Source organism: Lampris incognitus, chromosome 21, assembly GCF_029633865.1.
Source record: "Lampris incognitus isolate fLamInc1 chromosome 21, fLamInc1.hap2, whole genome shotgun sequence".
NCBI lineage: Eukaryota > Metazoa > Chordata > Actinopteri > Lampriformes > Lampridae > Lampris > Lampris incognitus.
The window spans coordinates 580,001-601,063 of record NC_079231.1 but is presented as its reverse complement, the minus strand read 5'-3'; the positions used below and the strand labels follow the sequence as shown (position 1 = coordinate 601,063).

The 21,063-nt window shown below is 48.0% G+C and overlaps 1 protein-coding gene across 1 annotated transcript in view; it reads left to right on the top strand.

Annotated features, from left to right (window-relative positions):
• kalrnb (kalirin RhoGEF kinase b) overlaps nt 1–21,063 on the top strand; it is a gene marked incomplete at its 5' end in the record, with an annotated part of 412,121 nt that overhangs the window by 371,601 nt on the left and 19,457 nt on the right. Inside the window, 4 exons of the mRNA XM_056301536.1 lie at nt 3,345–3,415; nt 3,528–3,594; nt 20,707–20,810; nt 20,944–21,013. Coding sequence (XP_056157511.1) covers nt 3,345–3,415; nt 3,528–3,594; nt 20,707–20,810; nt 20,944–21,013 — 312 coding nt within the window. The remainder of the gene's footprint in view (nt 1–3,344; nt 3,416–3,527; nt 3,595–20,706; nt 20,811–20,943; nt 21,014–21,063) is intronic.

The following is a 21,063-nucleotide window of genomic DNA, read 5'->3' as shown; positions in this document are numbered from 1 at the left end:
ATAACTGTTGTTTAGCAGGGTGGTCCAGGCCAGGGTAACTGTTATTTAGCAGGATGGTCCAGGCCAGGATAACTGTTGATGGTCCAGACCAGGATAACTGTTGTTAGCAAGATGGTCCAGGCCAGGGTAACTGTTGTTTAGCAGGATGGTCCAGACCTGGATAACTGTTGTTTAGCAGGATGGTCCAGGCCAGGATAACTGTTGTTTAGCAGGATGGTCCAGGCCAGGATAACTGTTGTTTAGCAGGATGGTCCAGGCCAGGATAACTGTTGTTTAGCAGGATGGTCCAGGCCAGGATAACTGTTGATTAGCAGGATGGTCCAGGCCAGGATAACTGTTGTTTAGCAGGATGGTCCAGGCCAGGATAACTGTTGTTTAGCAGGATGGTCCAGGCCAGGATAACTGTTGATTAGCAGGATGGTCCAGGCCAGGATAACTGTTGTTTAGCAGGGTGGTCCAGACCAGGATAACTGTTGTTTAGCAGGATGGTCCAGGCCAGGGTAACTGTTGTTTAGCAGGCTAATCCCGAACAGGGTAACTGTTGTTTAGCAGGATGGTCCAGGCCAGGATAACTGTTGTCCAGGCCAGGATAACTGTTGTTTAGCAGGATGGTCCAGACCAGGATAACTGTTGATTAGCAGTATGGTCCAGGCCAGGATAACTGTTGTTTAGCAGGATGGTCCAGGCCAGGATAACTGTTGTTTAGCAGGATGGTACAGACCAGGATAACTGTTGTTTAGCAGGGTGGTCCAGGCCAGGATAACTGTTGTTTAGCAGGATGGTCCAGACCAGGATAACTGTTGATTAGCAGGATGGTCCAGACCAGGATAACTGTTGTTCAGGAGGGTGGTCCAGGCCAGGATAACTGTTGTTTAGCAGGGTGGTCCAGACCAGGATAACTGTTGTTTAGCAGGGTGGTCCAGACCAGGATAACTGTTGTTTAGCAGGATGGTCCAGGCCAGGATAACTGTTGATTAGCAGGATGGTCCAGGCCAGAGTAACTGTTATTTATTAGGACGGTCCAGGCCATGATAACTGTTGATGGTCCAGACCAGGATAACTGTTGTTAGCAAGATGGTCCAGGCCAGGGTAACTGTTTTTTAGCAGGTTAATCCCGAACAGGGTAACTGTTGTTTAGCAGGATGGTCCAGATCAGGGTAACTGTTGATTAGCAGGATGGTCCAGACCAGGGTAACTGTTGTTTAGCAGGATGGTCCAGGCCAGGGTAACTGTTGATTAGCAGGATGGTCCAGACTAGGGTAACTGTTGATTAGCAGGATGGTCCAGACCAGGATAACTGTTGTTTAGCAGGATGGTCCAGACCAGGGTAACTGTTGTTTAGCAGGATGGTCCAGGCCAGGATAACTGTTGATTAGCAGGATGGTCCAGGCCAGGATAACTGTTGATTAGCAGGATGGTCCAGACCAGGATAACTGTTGTTTAGCAGGATGGTCCAGACCAGGATAACTGTTAATTAGCAGGATGGTCCAGGCCAGGATAACTGTTGTTTAGCAGGATGGTCCAGGCCAGGATAACTGTTGTTTAGCAGGGTGGTCCAGACCAGGATAACTGTTGTTTAGCAGGGTGGTCCAGACCAGGATAACTGTTGTTTAGCAGGGTGCTCCAGGCCAGGGTAACTGTTATTTAGCAGGACGGTCCAGGCCAGGATAACTGTTGATGGTCCAGACCAGGATAACTGTTGTTAGCAAGATGGTCCAGGCCAGGATAACTGTTGTTTAGCAGGACGGTCCAGACCAGGATAACTGTTGTTAGCAAGATGGTCCAGGCCAGGATAACTGTTGTTTAGCAGGACGGTCCAGGCCAGGATAACTATTGATGGTCCAGACCAGGATAACTGTTGTTAGCAAGATGGTCCAGGCCAGGGTAACTGTTGTTTAGCAGGTTAATCCCGAACAGGATAACTGTTGATTAGCAGGATGGTCCAGGCCAGGATAACTGTTGTTTAGCAGGATGGTCCAGGCCAGGATAACTGTTCTTTAGCAGGATGGTCCCGACCAGGATAACTGTTGTTTAGCAGGATGGTCCAGACCAGGATAACTGTTGATTAGCAGGATGGTCCAGGCCAGGATAACTGTTGTTTAGCAGGATGGTCCAGGCCAGAATAACTGTTGTTTAGCAGGATGGTCCAGACCAGGATAACTGTTGTTTAGCAGGGTGGTCCAGACCAGGATAACTGTTGTTTAGCAGGGTGGTCCAGACCAGGATAACTGTTGTTTAGCAGGGTGGTCCAGGCCAGGGTAACTGTTATTTAGCAGGACGGTCCAGGCCAGGATAACTGTTGATGGTCCAGACCAGGATAACTGTTGTTAGCAAGATGGTCCAGGCCAGGGTAACTGTTGTTAGCAAGATGGTCCAGACCAGGATAACTGTTGTTTAGCAGGATGGTCCAGACCAGGATAACTGTTGATGGTCCAGGCCAGGGTAACTGTTGTTAGCAAGATGGTCCAGGCCAGGATAACTGTTGTTTAGCAGGACGGTCCAGACCAGGATAACTGTTGTTAGCAAGATGGTCCAGGCCAGGATAACTGTTGTTTAGCAGGACGGTCCAGATCAGGATAAGAGTAGATTTCAATTATTACAAGGCAATGAAAGATGTGGACACATCCACGACTTTGTGGTGTTTTAAAGGGCTGCTGTGTTCTAGCAGAGAGGATGAGCTGTTTTTTGCTGCAGAGCTCGGATAAAAGGGGTCTTACCTGTTGTTATGTTGGGAGTTGTTGTTGAATGATTGTTTTTGGGGTTGTTAAAAGATGCATATTGACTGTTTGTAATTTCACAAATATTGTTTATATGTTTAGAAAGGTTTCAAGTCTGTTTTTTGATACTTTTTTCTGTTAAATGACTTGTTTTAAAATTCAAATAAAATTCAAATTCTCTCTTCCTCTCTCTCTTCCGCTCGCTCTCTTCCTCTCTCATCCTCTCTTCCTCTCCCTCTCCTCCTTTCTCTTCCTCTCTCTCTTCCGCTTGCTCTCTTCCTCTCTCTCATCCTCTCCCTCTCCTCCTCTCTCTTCCGCTCGCTCTCTTCCTCTCTCGTCCTCTTTCTTCCTCTCTCTTCCTCTCTCTCCTGCTCTTGCTCTTCCGCTTTCTCTTCCTCTCTCTCATCCTCTCTCTCTTCCTCTCCCTATCTTCTACTCTCTCTCTCTTCCCCTCTCTCATCCTCTCTCTCTTCCGCCCTCTCTGTTCCTCTCCCTCTCTCTTTCGCTCTGTCATCCTCTCTCTCCCCTCCTCTCTCTTCTCTTCTGTCATCCTCTCTTCCTCTCTCTCATCCTCTCCCTTCGTCTCTCTCTCATCCTCTCCCTTCGTCTCTCTCTCTCTCTCTCCAGGCTTTAGATTCAGATCAAGGCTCCAATGAGTCGGACACAGAACAAAGAAATAAAGCTCTGAGAGGCCGCATGTAAGACACATGAACACCACACACACACACACACACACACACACACACACACACATCAGGCGACGCTTTGTGTTTATTAATGTTTGTTTGTGTGTTGGTGGGTGTATTGCAGGTTTGTAGTAAATGAGATGGTCCAGTCAGAGAAGGACTACGTCAAAGACCTGGGTGTGATTGTGGAGGTGAGATTGACAGGCAGGTCAGCCAATCACAGCCAGCCGACTCTTTGTCATCAGTTCTGATTATCTTTGGGTTTCATTTGTTTACTGTTCTGTCATGTTTTTGTTTTGTATCAGTGTCATAACCTTCACACACACACCTCTGTGTCTATGTACCTCTCCCCCCCTCTGTCTCTGTCTCTTCCCCCGTCTCTGTCTCTGTCTCACTCTGTCTCTCTCTCCCTCTGTCTCTGTCTCTCCCCCCTCCCATCCTTCTCTCTCTCCCTCTGTCTCTGTCTCTCCCCCCGTCTCTGTCTCTCTCTCACTCTGTCTCTGTCTCCCCCGCTCTGTCTCTGTCTCACTCTGTCTCTCTCTCCCTCTGTCTCTGTCTCTTCCCCCGTCTCTGTCTCTGTCTCACTCTGTCTCTCCCCCCTCCCATCCTTCTCTCTCTCCCTCTGTCTCTGTCTCTTCCCCCGTCTCTGTCTCTGTCTCACTCTGTCTCTCTCTCCCTCTCTCTCTGTCTCTCCCCCCTCCCATCCTTCTCTCTCTCCCTCTCTCTCTGTCTCTTCCCCCGTCTCTGTCTCTCTCTCACTCTTTCTCTCTCTCCCTCTGTCTCTCCCCCGCTCTGTCTCTGTCTCACTCTTGTCTCTCTCTCCCTCTGTCTCTGTCTCTCCCCCTCCCGTCCTTCTCTCTCTCCCTCTGTCTCTGTCTCTTCCCCCGTCTCTGTCTCTCTCTCACTCTGTCTCTGTCTCTCCCCCTCTCTGTCTCGCTCTGTCTCTGTCTCCCCCCGTCTCTGTCGCTCTCTCCCTCTGTCTCTCTCTCCCTCTGTCTCTCCCCCTCCCGTCCTTCTCTCTCTCCCTCTCACTCTGTCTCTGTCTCCCCCGCTCTGTCTCTGTCTCACTCTGTCTCTCTCTCCCTCTGTCTCTGTCTCTTCCCCCGTCCCTGTCTCTCTCTCACTCTGTCTCTCTCTCCCTCTGTCTCTATCTCTCCCCCGCTCTGTCTCTGTCTCGCTCTGTCTCTGTCTCCCCCCGTCTCTGTCGCTCTCTCACTCTGTCTCTCTCTCCCTCTGTCTCTCCCCCTCCCGTCCTTCTCTCTCTCCCTCTCACTCTGTCTCTGTCTCCCCCGCTCTGTCTCTGTCTCACTCTGTCTCTCTCTCCCTCTGTCTCTGTCTCTTCCCCCGTCCCTGTCTCTCTCTCACTCTGTCTCTCTCTCCCTCTGTCTCTATCTCTCCCCCGCTCTGTCTCTGTCTCGCTCTCTCTCTGTCTCCCCCCGTCTCTGTCGCTCTCTCCCTCTGTCTCTGTCTCTCCCCCCTCCCGTCCTTCTCTCTCTCCCTCTGTCTCTGTCTCACTCTGTCTCTCTCTCCTTCTGTCTCTGTCTCTCCCCCCTCCCGTCCTTCTCTCTCTCCCTCTCCCTCTGTCTCTGTCTCGCTCTGTCTCTCTCTCGCTCTGTCTCTCCCCCCTCCCGTCTCTGTCTCCCTCTGTCTCTGTCTCTCCCCCGCTCTGTCTCTGTCTCACTCTGTCTCTCCCCCCATCTCTGTCTTTCTCTCCCTCTGTCTCTGTCTCTCCCCCGCTCTTTCTCTCTCCCTCTGTCTCGCTCTGTCTCTCTCTCCCTCTGTCTCTCTCCCTGTCTCTCTCTCCCTCTGTCTATCACTCAGTTCAATTCAATTCACTTTCAATTGAAAGGGCTTTATTGGCATGCTAGTTTTACAACAGTGTTGCCAAAGCAGTGCAGTGCAGTGTGGACAATACACAATAACACTAATAATGAAAATCAACACAACATTGTAACCATTAATAAAGAAACAATAAAACAGCCATAACAATAAAGAAACAGAAAGAGATCAAAAGGTGGAGCATGGGTTGTGAGGAGACTACAGCTGTCATGTATTGTGCTGCTTGTCTCTCAGGCTGGGATGTGACGTGATGTATCCTGCTGCATCTATGTGTGTGACATGACCTGACATATCCTGCTGCATCTGTGTGTAACATGACCTGACATATCTTACTACATCTATGTGTGGGACATGACCTGACATATCCTGCTGCATCTGTGTGTAACATGACCTGACATATCTTACTACATCTATGTGTGGGACATGACCTGACATATCCTGCTGCATCTATGTGTGTGACATGACCTGACATATCCTGCTGCATCTATGTGTGGGACATGACCTGACATATCTTACTACATCTATGTGTGTGACATGACCTGACATATCCTGCTGCATCTATGTGTGTGACATGACCTGACATATCCTGCTGCATCTATGTGTGTGACATGACCTGACATATCTTACTACATCTATGTGTGTGACACGACCTGACATATCTTACTACATCTATGTGTGTGACATGACCTGACATATCCTGCTGCATCTATGTGTGTGACATGACCTGACATATCCTGCTGCATCTATGTGTGTGACATGACCTGACATATCCTGCTGCATCTATGTGTGGGACATGACCTGACATATCTTACTACAACATGTGTGTGACATGACCTGACATATCTTACTACATCTATGTGTGTGACATGACCTGACATATCCTGCTGCATCTATGTGTGTGACATGACCTGACATATCCTGCTGCATCTATGTGTGGGACATGACCTGACATATCTTACTACATCTATGTGTGGGACATGACCTGACATATCTTACTACATCTATGTGTGTGACATGACCTGACATATCTTACTGCATCTATGTGTGGGACATGACCTGACATATCTTACTACATCTATGTGTGTGACATGACCTGACATATCCTGCTGCATCTATGTGTGTGACATGACCTGACATATCCTGCTGCATCTATGTGTGTGACATGACCTGACATATCCTGCTGCATCTATGTGTGTGACATGACCTGACATATCCTGCTGCATCTATGTGTGGGACATGACCTGACATATCCTGCTGCATCTATGTGTGTGACATGACCTGACATATCCTGCTGCATCTATGTGTGTGACATGACCTGACATATCCTGCTGCATCTATGTGTGTGACATGACCTGACATATCCTGCTGCATCTATGTGTGGGACATGACCTGACATATCCTGCTGCATCCATGTGTGTGACACGACCTGACATATCTTACTACATCTATGTGTGGGACATGACCTGACATATCCTGCTGCATCTATGTGTGTGACACGACCTGACATATCCTGCTGCATCTATGTGTGGGACATGACCTGACATATCCTGCTGCATCTATGTGTGTGACACGACCTGACATATCCTGCTGCATCTATGTGTGTGACACGACCTGACATATCCTGCTGCATCCATGTGTGTGACACGACCTGACATATCCTGCTGCATCTATGTGTGTGACTTAAACAGCATCCTTGCTTCACACCCCGTTCTTGGGTAAAATACTCTGTTATTTGATTTCCAGTTTTCACAGCGCACTGGTTGTGTCTTTACATACATTTTATAGGATCATAAACCTTACCCCTAGTCCACTTTGAAGGGTTTTGTAGAAAAGTCCTTCATGCCAGATGGAATCGAAGGCTTTTTTAAAATATATGAAACAAGCAAATATTTTCCCTGAGCGCCCTGAGCGGGCGCGCAACAAAGCATCCTGCTTGCGACACCGGTGGACGCGATGGCTGGCGGATTCGGCCCCCCTATGGATGCTGCTAACGGCACCCCCTTACGCACCTATGGCACGAGGTATGTGGAGGTCAGCAGTTCGGCTGGGACTTTGTAATGGCGAAGGTGTCGATTGCCCTCCTGGGTGCAGATTTCCTGCGCGCTTATGGACTGTTGGTACACGTTAAAAACTGCCGCTTGATTGACACCGTCTCCTTCTGCTCCTACCCATGTACGCTGGGGGAGGCTGGTCCCATCAGCTTGTCCAACATGATTGCCACCGGGGATGAATTTCAGCGTCTGCTTGCTGAGTTTCCGGATCTCACAATGCCCATCTTCTCATCAGCAGTCACCAAGCGTGGAGTGGAACACTATATCACCACCACGGGCCCCCCAATCTATGCCCGTGAATGGTGCCTCGACCCAGCCAAGCTCACCATTGCCAAGGAGAAGTTTTCCAACATGGAGCGCCTCAGCGTCGTGCACCGCTCCGACAGTCCATGAGCCTCCCCCCTGCATATGGTTACGAGGGCTAACGGTGGCTGGTGCCCATTTGGTGATTACCGCTGCCTCAACAATGCCAAGACGCCAGACCGCTTCCCTGTCCCGCACTCTAGGACTTCTCCGTGCACTTGGCGGGGGCGGTCATCTTCTCCAAGGTGCTGGTCCGCCCACAGGATGTGCCGAAGACAGCAGTAATCATGCCGTTTGGCCTGTTCGAGTTCCTGAGGATGCCATTTGGGCTCAAGGGGGTTGCACAGACCTTTCAGTGGCTCATAGACTCTGTGCTGCAAGATATGCCGTTCCTGTTTGTTTACCTGGACAACATTCTCGTGGCCATTACGTCCGCAGCGGAGCACCTGGTCCACCTGGTCCACCTCCGGCAGCGGTTTGAACGGCTCAGCCAGCATGGGGTCATCATCAACCCGACAAAGTGCCAGTTGGGCCTGCCAGCCATTGATTTCCTCGGGCACCGGGTTACAAAGGATGGCGCAACCCCCCTCCCCAGCAATGTGGACGCCGTCACCAGGTTCCCACGCCCGAACATGGTGAAGTCCCTGCAGGAGTTCCTGGGCATGGTGAACTTTTACAACTGGTTCATTCCCCGGGCGACTCATCTCATGCACTCCCTGTATGAGGCTCTGACCAGTGGACCAGTGGACTGGTCAGAAGAGGGAAACCGGGCGTTTGAGGACGCTAAGGCTGCGCTGGCTGATGCCACCTTGTTGGCGCACCCATCACCAACTGCCCCAGTAGCATTCGACACGGATGCCTCAGATTACGCAGTGGGGGCAGTGTATGATCAGTGGGTTGGCGGAGCCAGGCAGCCACTTGCTTTTTTCAGCTGCCAGCTGCGCAGCAGTGAGAGGAAATACAGTACCTTCAACTGGGAGCTTCTTGGCCTTTTTCTCGCCATCCGCCGCTTCCGGTTCCTGCTGGAAGGCCGCCGGTTCTCTGTGTTTGTGGACCACAAGCCGCTGAAATTTGCCATGGCCAAAGCCACCGAGCCATGGTCTGGGCGCCAACAGCACCAGCTCTCTTACATCTCAGAGTTCACCGCTGACATCCAGCACGTCGCCGGCAAGGACAACTTCGTCGCCGACTGCCTCTCCCGGGCGATGTTGGGGCCCGTCCACTTAGGACTCAACTACGCTGCCAGGGCTGCAGACCAGCCTGCTGCCACAGAAGTGCAGGCCTACCGGACTGCTGACACTGGGCTACAGTTGAAGGATGTGGTGTTCGACGACGCCGGGGCCACGCTTCTCTGTGACATCTCCACGGGTCAGCCCCGGCCTATGGTGCCCATGGGTTGGCGGCGACAGGTTTTCGACGCCATCCATGGCCTTTCACACCCAGGCATGAAGGCGTCAACGAAGTTGGTGGGAGCCAAGTTCGTGTGGCATGGCCTCAGGAAGGACATCAAGGACTGGGGGGGAACCTGCGTGATGTGTCAGTGCTCCAAGGTTCACCGCCACACCATGGCACCCCCGGCACTGTTCCCAGTGCCTGGGAGGCGTTTCGACCATGTCAGTGTGGACCTAGTAGGACCCCTTCCCTCCTCCCGTGGTTTCACTCATCTCCTTACCATGGTGGACATGATGACTAGGTGGCCAGAGGCTATTGCTATTCCGTTGTCAACCACCACATCTGTTGAGGTGGCCCAGGCGTTCATCGAGTCCTGGGTAGCCCGGTTTGGCACGCCATCTGACCCCACTTCTTACTGGGGCCTGCAGTTCACATCCGAGCTCTGGACTGCAGTCGCTGAAAGCCTCGGGGTGAAGGTGCACCGCACCACGGCGTAAAACCCGCAGGGCAACGGTTTATGTGAGCGGTTTTATCGTTCTATGAAGGGCGCTCTTCGGGCCAGCCTCGAAGACAGTAGCTGGGTTGACCGGCTCCCATGGGTCATGCTTGGCCTGCGGACCGCCCCTAAAGAAGACCTCCAGTCCTCATCGGCTGAGCTGGTTTACGGCCAGCCATTGCAGGTCCCAGGGGAATTTCTCCCAGATGGTGCGGCACCCTGGTCTGCTGCCACCAACGGGCTGTGTTCCAGGATGCTGCTGGCGTTTTCACTCCAGTCCCAACTTCAGGACCTGCAGTCGGCTGGGTACATCTTCCTCCGGCATGACACCCACCGTACCCCCCTGCGGCCTCCCTACGATGGCCCCTTACATGTCCTGGCAGCGGGTGCTAAGAACTTTGTTGTGGATGTGGGTGGTAAGCAGGAGTGGGTTTCGGTGGACCGCCTGAAGCCGGCTCACCTGGACTTGGACAGGCCGGTTCAACTCGCCCAGCCCCCTCGGCGTGGACATCCCCCTGCTCCTACACCTGTCAAGAGGAGCCGTTTTGGCCGCATTATTCGTCCCCCGCCACGTTGATTTTTTTTTTTTTTTTTTTTTTTTTTTTTTTTGTCATTGTGAATTCTGGGGGGGCATGTGTCGTGACCTACTTGCAGGTTAGATATTCACCATGCAGGCCAGAGACAGTCCCTTTAAGACAATGGGCAGGGATTAGCAAGGGATATTGTGGGTAGACACGAGGCTGAGGTTTTTAGCATAATGAACTGCTGACTTAGAGTTTGTGGGAGGAAATAAACGACCCCACGGCTGTGTGGTCAAAAGGAGAAGCGGTCTCGTCTCCTTTCTTTCATCCTCCACAATATCATTTATTTATTTTATATAATTATCTTTGTTGTACTTAAGTTGGTAGGGATTGGGTTATGGGAGGGAGAACAGGGTGAAAAATGTTTGCTGTGTTCTGTACTGTCGATGTACAATTTGATGTGATTTGCAAACTGAAAACCAACAAATATATTGTTTAAAAAAAAAGAGTTTTCAGTTTGTCTGTTAACTCTTTTTTTGTAGTTGGATAGTCTAATGCAGTGGTTCTCAACCTTTTTGGGGTCCTGGACCCCCTGCGTATTTTTGATCTACCCTGAGGACCCCTCCACCTGATCTTGGGGGAGGGGGGTTGCAATTTGATAGAAACAGTAGAAACTGCATTTTAAAATTGCATTATAGCATTTATTCACTCTTTGGGGCAAAAATAAGAGCTTTCAGTTGTAACTTAGATATAGTTAACAAAACAGAATTCTTATGCAGTAACTTTCAGATATATGTAACAAAACAGAATATGTATTCAGTAACTTTCAGATATATGTAACAACAGAATTTTTATGCAGTAACTTTTAACAATGCAAACGGGAGCGAGATCTCTTATTAAAATACAATAAATTACACTTGTGAAACAGATGTAATTAGAGAAAAAAGTCCTGTTACCCTTTATAGTTTAGGTAGATAAAGGTCTCAGTCACATTTGAGTAAAATAATCCTATTTCTATAAATGTCATAGGATCTTTTTTTTAAAGATATTTTATTTTCACGGACCCCTTGCAATTACACCACTGACCACTAGGGGTCCGCGGACCCCCGGTTGAGAAACACTGGATTTTGATTATTCTTGATGGCTTATTCAAGGTTGTCTAACTTTGTTTTAATTTCACTTTGATTTATGTTCAGTTCTTCTGGTGGGATACTTGTATAGAGGTTATTAACATGTTTTCTCCAAATGTCTCCATCTTGTATTGTTAATTGTTGTGGCTTTATGGTTTCTAAGCTGTTCAGCATGGCCCAGAACTGACCCTGGTCTACTGCCTTTTCAAGTTCTTGAAGTGTTTCGTTGGTGTAGTGGAATTTCATCCATCTAATGGTCTGTTTACACTGGTTTAGAGTTTCAGAGTATTCGTGTTGTAGTGTTGGGTCATGTTGGTGTCTGTGTTTTTGTACTGGTTTAGAGTTTCAGAATATTCATGTTGTAGTACTGGGTCATGTTGGTGTCTGTGTTTTTGTGCTGGTTTAGATTTTCAGAATATTCATGTTGTAGTGCTGGGTCATGCTGGTGTCTGTGTGTTTGTACTGGTTTAGAGTTTCAGAGTATTCATGTTGTAGTGTTGGGTCATGTTGGTGTCTGTGTTTTTCTACTGGTTTAGAGTTTCAGAATATTCATGTTGTAGTACTGGGTCATGTTGGTGTCTGTGTTTTTGTGCTGGTTTAGAGTTTCAGAGTATTCATGTTGTAGTGCTGGGTCATGTTGGTGTCTGTGTTTTTGTACTGGTTTAGAGTTTCAGAGTATTCATGTTGTGTCTGCCCTTTTCAGTGGCTAGACTGTGGTCAGTGAGCCTGTACTTGGTAAGGATGTGTCTCTGCTCACTGTCTCCGATAGTGGACAGATAGTCAGCCAGTTTGTATTCTCTTTTTAGCAGATGTGTAAAAACCAGGTTCAGAAAGTAAAAGTCCAAACCATGTATTTGCTCTACTCATGCACTACACGAGCAAATTCTAGTCAACACCACTCTTCAACTAGGTAGGGAAAACTAGTTAATGAAACCAGCTGGTTTAGTAACATGGTTGGAGCAAATACACGGTTTGGACATTTACTTTCTGGACCTGGTTTTTACACCTCTGCTTTTTAGGGCCCCATAACGTTCTCATTTGTGTTGTCATTTGGTTTCTATGTCCCAGTGCTCCACATATGAGTGTTTGCATTGTGTGATAAAGTGGTTTACTCTAGTCTGTGGTTGGGCAGCAGTGCTAGTCTGAAACTCATCTGTGTTAGTGGTTACGGGGTCAGTTTCACAACCAGCTGGCTGAGGGGACTCTTTCTTAGCTCTTGGATTTGGAATGCTTTAAATTGCAATGTGTTGTGGGGACTTGATTTAAGGTTCATCCAGAATTTAAGTGATCTGTTTTGGATATGTATTATCAACGGGAAACAGCCTAATTCTGCCCTGCATGCATTTGTTGGTGTTTTCCTTTGTATGTTTAGCAGTTGTCAACAGAATTCTGCATGCAGAATTCTGCATGCAGAAGTCCAGTTGCACTCGATTCAATTCCTTTGGATAACCATGACCTGGATGAATGAGAACATTCACAGACATCTGCATGCAGGGCTTCTATTGGATGTTTGTCCCATCTAGTGTAGTCTTGCTGACTGAGTGCAGCCCATACTTCACTTCCATATACTACAGTGGGCAGGATGACACTGTCAAAGACTTTGGACCAGATTTTAAGTGGGATGTCTATTTTATAGAATTGTCTTTTTATTGCATAGAAAGCTCTTCAGGCTTTCTCTTTAAGTGCATTCACTGCCAGACCAACACTTCCCGAGGCACTGATTTTCAGTCCCAGGTAATCATAGTTTAACGTGTGCTCTAGGGCGGTGTTACCTGGACTAAATAGATGTCTACTTTTCTGACACCTGGGCTTCTTCTGGAAAATCATAGTTTTTGTCTTTTTTAAGTTTATTGTCAGGGCCCCGTTTTGGCAGTATTTCTCTAGCAGATCCAGATGCTGCTGTAGACCCTGTGCTGTGGGTGACAGCAGCACCAGGTCATCTGCGTAGAGCAAAACTTTTAACTTCTGTGTTGTTTAGGGTGAGGCCAGGAGCTGCAGATTGTTCCAGTAATGCCGCTAACTCATTGATGTAGATATTGAACAGGGTTGGACTCAAACTGCAGCCCTGTCTCACCCCTCACCCTTTAGTGAAGTATTCTGTTCTTTTGTTGCTAAGTGTTACTCCACACGTATTTTCCAAATATATAGATTTGATTATGTCAAACACTTTACCTCCTACACCACTTTGGATGATTTTATAATATAAGCCATCGTGCCAGATAGAATCAAATGCTTTCTTAAAATCAATGAAACATGCAAATATTTTTCCTTTATTTTTTTGGTGAACATGTTGGTTAATTAGGGTGTATAGGGTGTAGATGTGATCTGGAGTGCGGTGATTTGGTAGAAAGCCAATCTGACTCTTGCTCAAGACACTATGTTCAGTAAGGAAGGCCTGTATTCGGGCATTAATAATACAGCAGAAGACCTTCCTCAGGTTACTGCTCACACAGATGCCTCGGTAGTTATTGGGGTCAAATTTATCTCCACTCTTGTATATTGGGGATATAAGCCCCCTATTCCAGGTGTCAGGAAAGCAGTCAGCTTGTAGAACCAGGTTGAACAGTGTAAGCAGGGCCTTCTGCAGCTCAAAAGAACTGTGTCTGAGCATTTCAGTCCTGATGCTGTCAGGGCCACAGGCTTTTTTTTGGTGTGAGACTTTGGAGTTTGTCTGTTAGTTTGTCTAGTGAAATTTGGTCGTCAATTGGGTTCTGATTGTTTTTTGTAGTTGATTCCAGTATTTCCAGCTTTTCTTTTATATGTTTTTGTTCAGTTGAGAGGTCTTCTGGCAGTATTTCTTTGGATAGGTTTTCAAAATATTTTTTCCAAATGTCTCCATTTTGAATGACTAGTTCCTGGGATTATTTAGAATTCAAATTGTTCCATTTTCCCCAGAACTGATTTTTATGTAAAGACTCTTCAATGTCTCAGAGTTTTGTTGTAGTGATCTTACTTTTTCCGTTTTAAAATTTGTTTATATTCTTTGAGTTTCTCACAGTATTTTGGTCTTAATTCAGTTTTCTGTGGTAGATGGTGTTTTAGATTAGATATTTGTCGTAGTTTCTTTCTTGCATTTCTGCAGTCTCCATCAAACCATTTCTCTTTTTGTGGTCTCCGATTCTGCCCATTGTCGACTTCTCTCAGGTTAGCCTTGATAGCTGACCTATTAGATATTTCATTAATTTGTTCAACTGCCAGGTTTACATCATCTGAGTTTGGTTGGAATGGTGATAGAAGAAATGTGTTAATGAGGTTAATGATCTCTGTAGAGCTGGTTGCCTTATTAAATTCAGCCATACTGTTTGGAGCCCATGTGTATGTTGGGTTTAATGTGAACAGTTCGCAGGGCATTGACTGGGTGTTCATTGGTTGCCCAATTCATTTTAAAAACACATTTATATGGCAGTGGTCTGATAATTGTGTCTGTGGTCTGACAGTGAATGCACTAATGAAGGGAGGGGGGGTCCATGTCGGTGATGGTATAGTCGACTACACTAGTCCCAAGAGCTGAGCAGTAAGTGAACCGGCCTAAAGAGTCCCCTCTGATCCTACCATTAAGCATATACAGGCCTAAGGCTCGACAGAGGTGTACTAACTCATTCCCGTTTTTGTTTACAACAATATCAGGGTTATTTTTTTGTAGTGGTGGGGTTAAGGTACAGAGAGGTTGTGGTGGGGTACAGAGGTACATACAGGTAGTGGTGGGAGTAAGGTACAGAGAGGTAGTGGTGGGGATAAGGTCTAAAGAGGTAGTGGTGGGGATAAGGTACAGAGAGGTAGTGGTGGGGAGAAGGTACAGAGAGATAGTGGTGGGGATGAGGTACGGAGAGGTAGTGGTGGGGGTAAGGTACATACAGGTAGTGGTGGGAGTAAGGTACAGAGAGGTAGTGGTGGGGATAAGGTACAAAGAGGTAGTGGTGGGGATAAGGTACAGAGAGGTAGTTGTGGGGATAAGGTACAGAGAAGTAGTGGTGGGGGTAAGGTACAGAGAGGTAATGGTGGGGTACAGAGGTACATACAGGTAGTGGTGGGGATGAGGTACAGAGAGGTAGTGGTGGGTGTAAGTACAGAGAGGTAGTGGTGGGGGTAAGGTACAGAGAGGTAGAGGTGGGGGTAAGGTGCAGAGAGGTAGTGGTGGGGTAGAGAGGTACAGAGAGGTAGTGGTGGGGACAAGGCACAGAGAGGTAATGGTGGGGTACAGAGGTACAGAGAGGTAGTGGTGGGGATAAGTACAGAGAGGTAGTGGTGGGGGTAAGGTACAGAGAGGTAGAGGTGGGGGTAAGGTACAGAGAGGTAGTGGTGGGGTACAGAGGTACAGAGAGGTAGTGGTGGGGATAAGGTACAGAGAGGTAGTGGTGGGGGTAAGTACAGAGAGGTAGTGGTGGGGTAAGGTACAGAGAGGTAGAGGTGGGGGTAAGGTACAGAGAGGTAGAGGTGGGGGTAAGGTACAGAGAGGGTTGCCTGAATATGTGGCCATTTTCCTGAGTCTCAATGCAGTCTGGCTCTGAACCTGTCCTGGCATTAAAATGCCCACACAGCAGCACATTCCCCTGAGCCTGGAGATGGCTGGTGTCTGTGTGGAGATGGCTAAAGAACTGGTCATCATAATATGGTGACTCTCACTGGTTACATCTGCTGGGTATGCAAATACGATGCTGCTGAGGCTCCGCGCCTTAAATGTATCCATTTTTCCAACTGACGAAGCTAAGGCTAGTTTAGCTTCTGAGCTAACTAGCATATCTACCAGTTGTTAATTTAGGGATAAAAACCTACCTCTCTTAAACTTCCTGTCTCATCCTGTCACAGGATGTGTTCCTTCTGGGATCATGTGTGTCCTTGGAACGGTCCGTTCCTCATTACATTACAGTCATTTAGCCGACGCTTTTATCCAAAGCGACTTACAATAAGTGCATTTAACGTAGGAAATTAAGAGAACTACTAGTCATCAGAGGTCATACGTGCATCTAAACAAGCATCTAAGAGCAAAACCAGTGCTAAAGTAAAAGTGCAAGAAAGAGATTTTTTTGTTTTGTTTAATGAGTGAATACAATAAGTGCTAAGAACAAGTAACAGGGTAGTAGTTCTTAAAGAGGTGAGTTTTCAACCTGCGCTGAAAGATGGGCAGCGACTCTGCTGTCCTGACATCAGTGGGGAGTTCATTCCACCACTGTGGGGCCAGGACATAAAAGAGCCGTGACCGGGTCGATCGGCAGCAGGGGCCTCTGAGCGATGGCGCAACCGGGCGTCCCGAGGCAGCAGAGCGAAGTGGTCAGGCGGGGGTGTAGGGCTTGACCATGGCCTGGAGGTTGGAAGGAGCTGTTCCTTTCACTGCCCTGTAGATTAGCACCAGATTCTTAAACTGGATGGGAGCAGCTACTGGGAGCCAGTGTAGGGACATGAGAAGGGGAGTTGTGTGGGAGAACTTAGGGCAGTTGAACACCAAACGAGCTGCAGCTTTCTGAACAAGCTCCAGAGGTCTGATGGCTGACGCCGGGGCACCAGCAAGGAGGGAGTTGCCGTAGCTGGGAGATGACCAGAGCCTGGATGAGCACCTGTGCCTTCTCGTCGGTGAGGAATGGGCGAATCCTCCTGATGTTATAGAGGAAAAATCTGCAGGAGTGAGCAACCGATGCAACGTTTTCAGCAAACGACAGTTGGTCATCCAGGATCACACCCAGATTCCTCACAGTCCGAGTTGGCGTCACCATGGTTTTGTCAGTGGTGATGGCCAGGTCTCGGTGCAGGCAACCTTTCCCCGGGAGGAACATCAGCTCTGTCTTGTCCAGATTGAGCTTCAGGTGGTGTGTTGTCATCCACTCCAAGATGTCAGTCAAGCACGCAGCAATGCGTGTCTCTACTTGTGTGTCAGAGGGAGGTAAGGACAAGATCAGTTCGGTCTCATCGGCATAACAATGGTAAGAGAAGTCATGCAAGCGAATAACAGAACCCAGGGATGTCGTGTACAGAGAAAAGGAGAGGACCCAGAACCGCACCCTGTGGAATGCCTGTAATCAGTCTGTGAGCTCCGACACAGATCCCCTCCATGTCACCTGGTAGGAGCGACCCGTCAGGTAGGATGCAAACATTGAGAGTGCAGAGCCTGTGACATCCAGCCCCTCGAGGGTAGAGAGGAGGATCTGGTGGTTCACTGTGTCGAACGCAGCTGACAGGTCCAGGAGTATCAGGACAGAGGAGAGAGAGTTTGCTCTTGCAGAATGCAGCAATTCTGCATTACATTACATTCCTCGTCCGTTTGGCTGGCTAATCTGTTACCTGGTTAGCTTGAAAGCTAATCTTGTCAACCATTTTGTTTTAATATATTTCCTGCTGGTCCATATTTTCTGAAAAGTTGTGCAGATTGTTCTCCACTTTTCTGATTCAATATAAAACCTTTCTTTTCGCTGTACTTCACTCTAAAAAAATCAAAAACAATTATTTTGTCTTTTCATCAGCGCCGCTGTCTCCAAACCATATAACATAGCTGGTCTCACTACCATCTTGTAAACCTTCCCTTTAACTCTTGCTGGTACCCTTCTGTCACAAATCACCCCTGACACTCTTCTCCACCCACTCCACCCTGCCTGCACTCTCTTCTTCACCTCTCTTCTGCACTCCCCGGTACTTTGGACAGTTGACCCCAAGTATTTAAACTCATACGCCTTCATCACCTCCACTCCTTGCGACCTCACCATTCCACTGTCTTTCCTCTCATTCACACATAGGTATTCTGTCTTGCTCCTACTGACTTTCATTCCTCTTCTCCCCAATGCATACCTCCACCTCTCCAGGCTCTCCTCCACCTGCACCCTACTCTCACTACAGATCACAGTGTCCTCCGTGAACATCATAGTCCACAGAGACTCCTGCCTGATCTCGTCCGTCAACCTGTCCATCACCATTGCAAACAAGAAAGGGCTCAGAGCCGATCCTTGATGTAATCCCACCTCCACCTTGAACCCATCTGTCACCCAACCGCACACCTCACCACTGTCACACTTCCCTCATACATGTCCTGCACCACTCCTACATACTTCTCTGCAACTCCTGACTTCCTAATACAATACCACACCTCCTCTCTCGGCACCCTGTCGTATGCTTTCTCTAAATCTACAAAGACACAATGTACCTCCTTCTGGCCTTCTCTATACTTCTCCATCAACATTCTCAAAGCAAACATCACATCTGTGGTGCTCTTTCGTGGCATGAAACCATACTGCTGCTCGCTGATCATCACCTCTCCTCCTCTTAACCTAGCTTCTATTACTCTTTCCCATATCTTCATGCTGTGGCTGATCAACTTTATACCTCTGTAGTTGTTACAGTTCTGCACATCACCCTTGTTCTTGAAAATCAGTACCAGTATGCTTCTTCTCCACTCCTCAGGCATCCTCTCACTTTCCAAGATTGTGTTAAACAGTCTAGTTAAAAACTCCACTGCCATCTCTCCTAAACACCTCCATGCCTCCACAGGTATGTCATCAGGACCGACTGCCTTTCCACTCTTCATCCTCTTCATAGCTGCCCTCACTTCCTCCTTGCTAATCCACCGAACTTCCTGATTCACTATCCCCACATCATCCAACCTTCTGTCTCTCTAATTTTCTTCATTCATCAGCCCCTCAAAGTAGTCCTTCCATCTTCTCAGCGCACTCTCCTCGCTTGTCAGCACATTTCCATCTCTATCCTGGGACAAGCAGAAATGTCTCTATATGTAAGCAAAAAGAGGAAGATGGACAACTCAGTAGACACTGATGTAAAGCTGTTGTTTACTAGGATGGTGAAAGCCAGGATGATGATCGACTTCAGGTATTACAGAGAAATGAAAGAGACCCAGCAGCGCTGTGTTATCTGGGTTGATGTGTTGTGCTCAGTAAAAGACAACCGCCTTGTTTTTTTTGGAGAATTGATGTGATTTACTTTTTATTTTTACATATTTATTTATTTGCTTGTGGTTTGAATATGATTTTATTTTTTTAAAAAGTTACTTTTTAAAAATCAAATCAATCTCTCTGTCGCTCTGTGGCTCTCTGTCTCTCTCTCTGTCTGTGTCTCTGTGTCTGTCTCTGTCTCTGTGTCTCTGTCTCTGTTGTTGTATCTCTGTGTCTCTGTCTGTCTCTGTGTCTCTCTGTCTCTCTGTGTCTCTCTGTCTGTCTGTCTCTGTTGTATCTCTGTGTCTCTGTGTCTCTGTGTCTGTCCCTCTCTCTGTTGCTCTGTGTTTCTCTGTCTCTGTCCCTCTCTCTGTTGCTCTGTGTCTCTCTGTCTCTGTCTCTCTCTGTGTCTCTCTGTCTATCTGTCTCTGTTGTTGTATCTCTGTGTCTCTGTGTCTCTCTGTCTCTGTCTCTCTTTCTGTCTCTGTGTCTCTGTGTCTGTCCCTCTCTCTGTTGCTCTGTGTCTCTCTCTCTCTGTGTCTCTCTGTCTGTCTGTCTCTGTTGTTGTGTCTCTGTGTCTCTCTGTCTCTGTCTCTGTCTCTGTGTCTCTCTCTCTGTCTCTCTGTCTCTGTGTCTCTGTCTCTCTCTCTGTTGCTCTGTGTCTCTGTGTCTCTGTGTCTCTGTGTCTCTGTGTCTCTGTCTCTCTCTCTGTTGCTCTGTGTCTCTGTGTCTCTGTGTCTCTCTCCCTGTCTCTCTGTCTCTGTGTCTCTGTGTTTCTGTCCCTCTCTCTGTTGCTCTGTGTCTCTCTGTCTCTCTCTGTGTCTCTTGTCTGTCTGTCTCTGTTGTATCTGTGTGTCTTTGTGTCTCTGTCTCTCTCTCTGTTGCTCTGTGTCTCTCTGTCTCTGTCTCTCTCTGTGTCTCTCTCTGTCTGTCTGTCTCTGTTGTTGTATCTCTGTCTCTGTGTCTCTCTGTCTCTGTCTCTCTCTCTGTCTCTGTCTCTCTCTGTGTCTCTCTGTCTGTCTGTCTGTCTCTGTTGTTGTATCTCTGTGTCTCTGTGTCTCTGTGTCTGTCCCTCTCTCTGTTGCTCTGTGTCTCGCTGTCTCTCTGTCTCTCTGTGTCTCTGTCGCTCTGTGTTTCTCTGTCTCTCTGTGTCTCCCTGTCTCTGTCTCTCTGTCTGTCTCTCTGTGTCTCTTCCTCTTTTTTCTGTCTCTCTGTCGCTCTATGGCTCTCTGTGTCTCCCTGTCTCTGTCTCTCTGTCTGTCTCTCTGTGTCTCTGTCTCTTTTTTCTGTCTCTCTGTCGCTCTGTGGCTCTCTGTGTCTCTTTGTCTCTCTCTGTCTCTCTCTATGGCTCTCTGTTTCTTTTCTGTCTCTCTGTCTCTCTCTCTCTCTCTGTGTCTCTCTCTCTCTCTCTGTGTCTCTGTCTCTCTCTGTCTCTCTCTATGGCTCTCTGTCTCTCTCTCTGTCTCTGTGTCACTTTGACGCTCTCTCTCTCTCTCTCTCTCTCTCTCTCTCTCTCTCTCTCTCTCTCTCTCTCTCTGTGTCTCTGTCTCTCTCTGTGTCTCTGTGTCTCTCTGTGTCTTGCTGTGTCTTGCTGTCTCTCTGTGTCTCTGTCTCCCTCTCTCTCTCTCTTGTCTGTCTGTCTGTCTCTTTGTCTCTCTCTGTCGCTCTGTGTCTCTCTCTGTCTGTCTCTCTGTCTCTCTCAGGGCTTCATGTCGAGGTTAGAGGTGAGAGGGATCCCAGAGGACATGAGAGGAAAAGACAAAATAGTTTTCGGAAACATTCAGCAGATCTACGACTGGCACAGGGAGTCAGTACATGCACACACACACACACACACACACACACACACACACGCGCGCGCACAGACACACACACACTCATACACACACACACACACTCACACACACACTCAGATTGTAATGCTGGTGTTTGTCTTGTAGTTTCTTCATGGTTGAGTTGGATGGGTGTCTTCAGGACCACAACCTGCTGGCCGACCTCTTCATTAAACATGTGAGTTTGGACATTAAACCTTTAACGGTGGGTTAGCGCCCTCTGCTGGT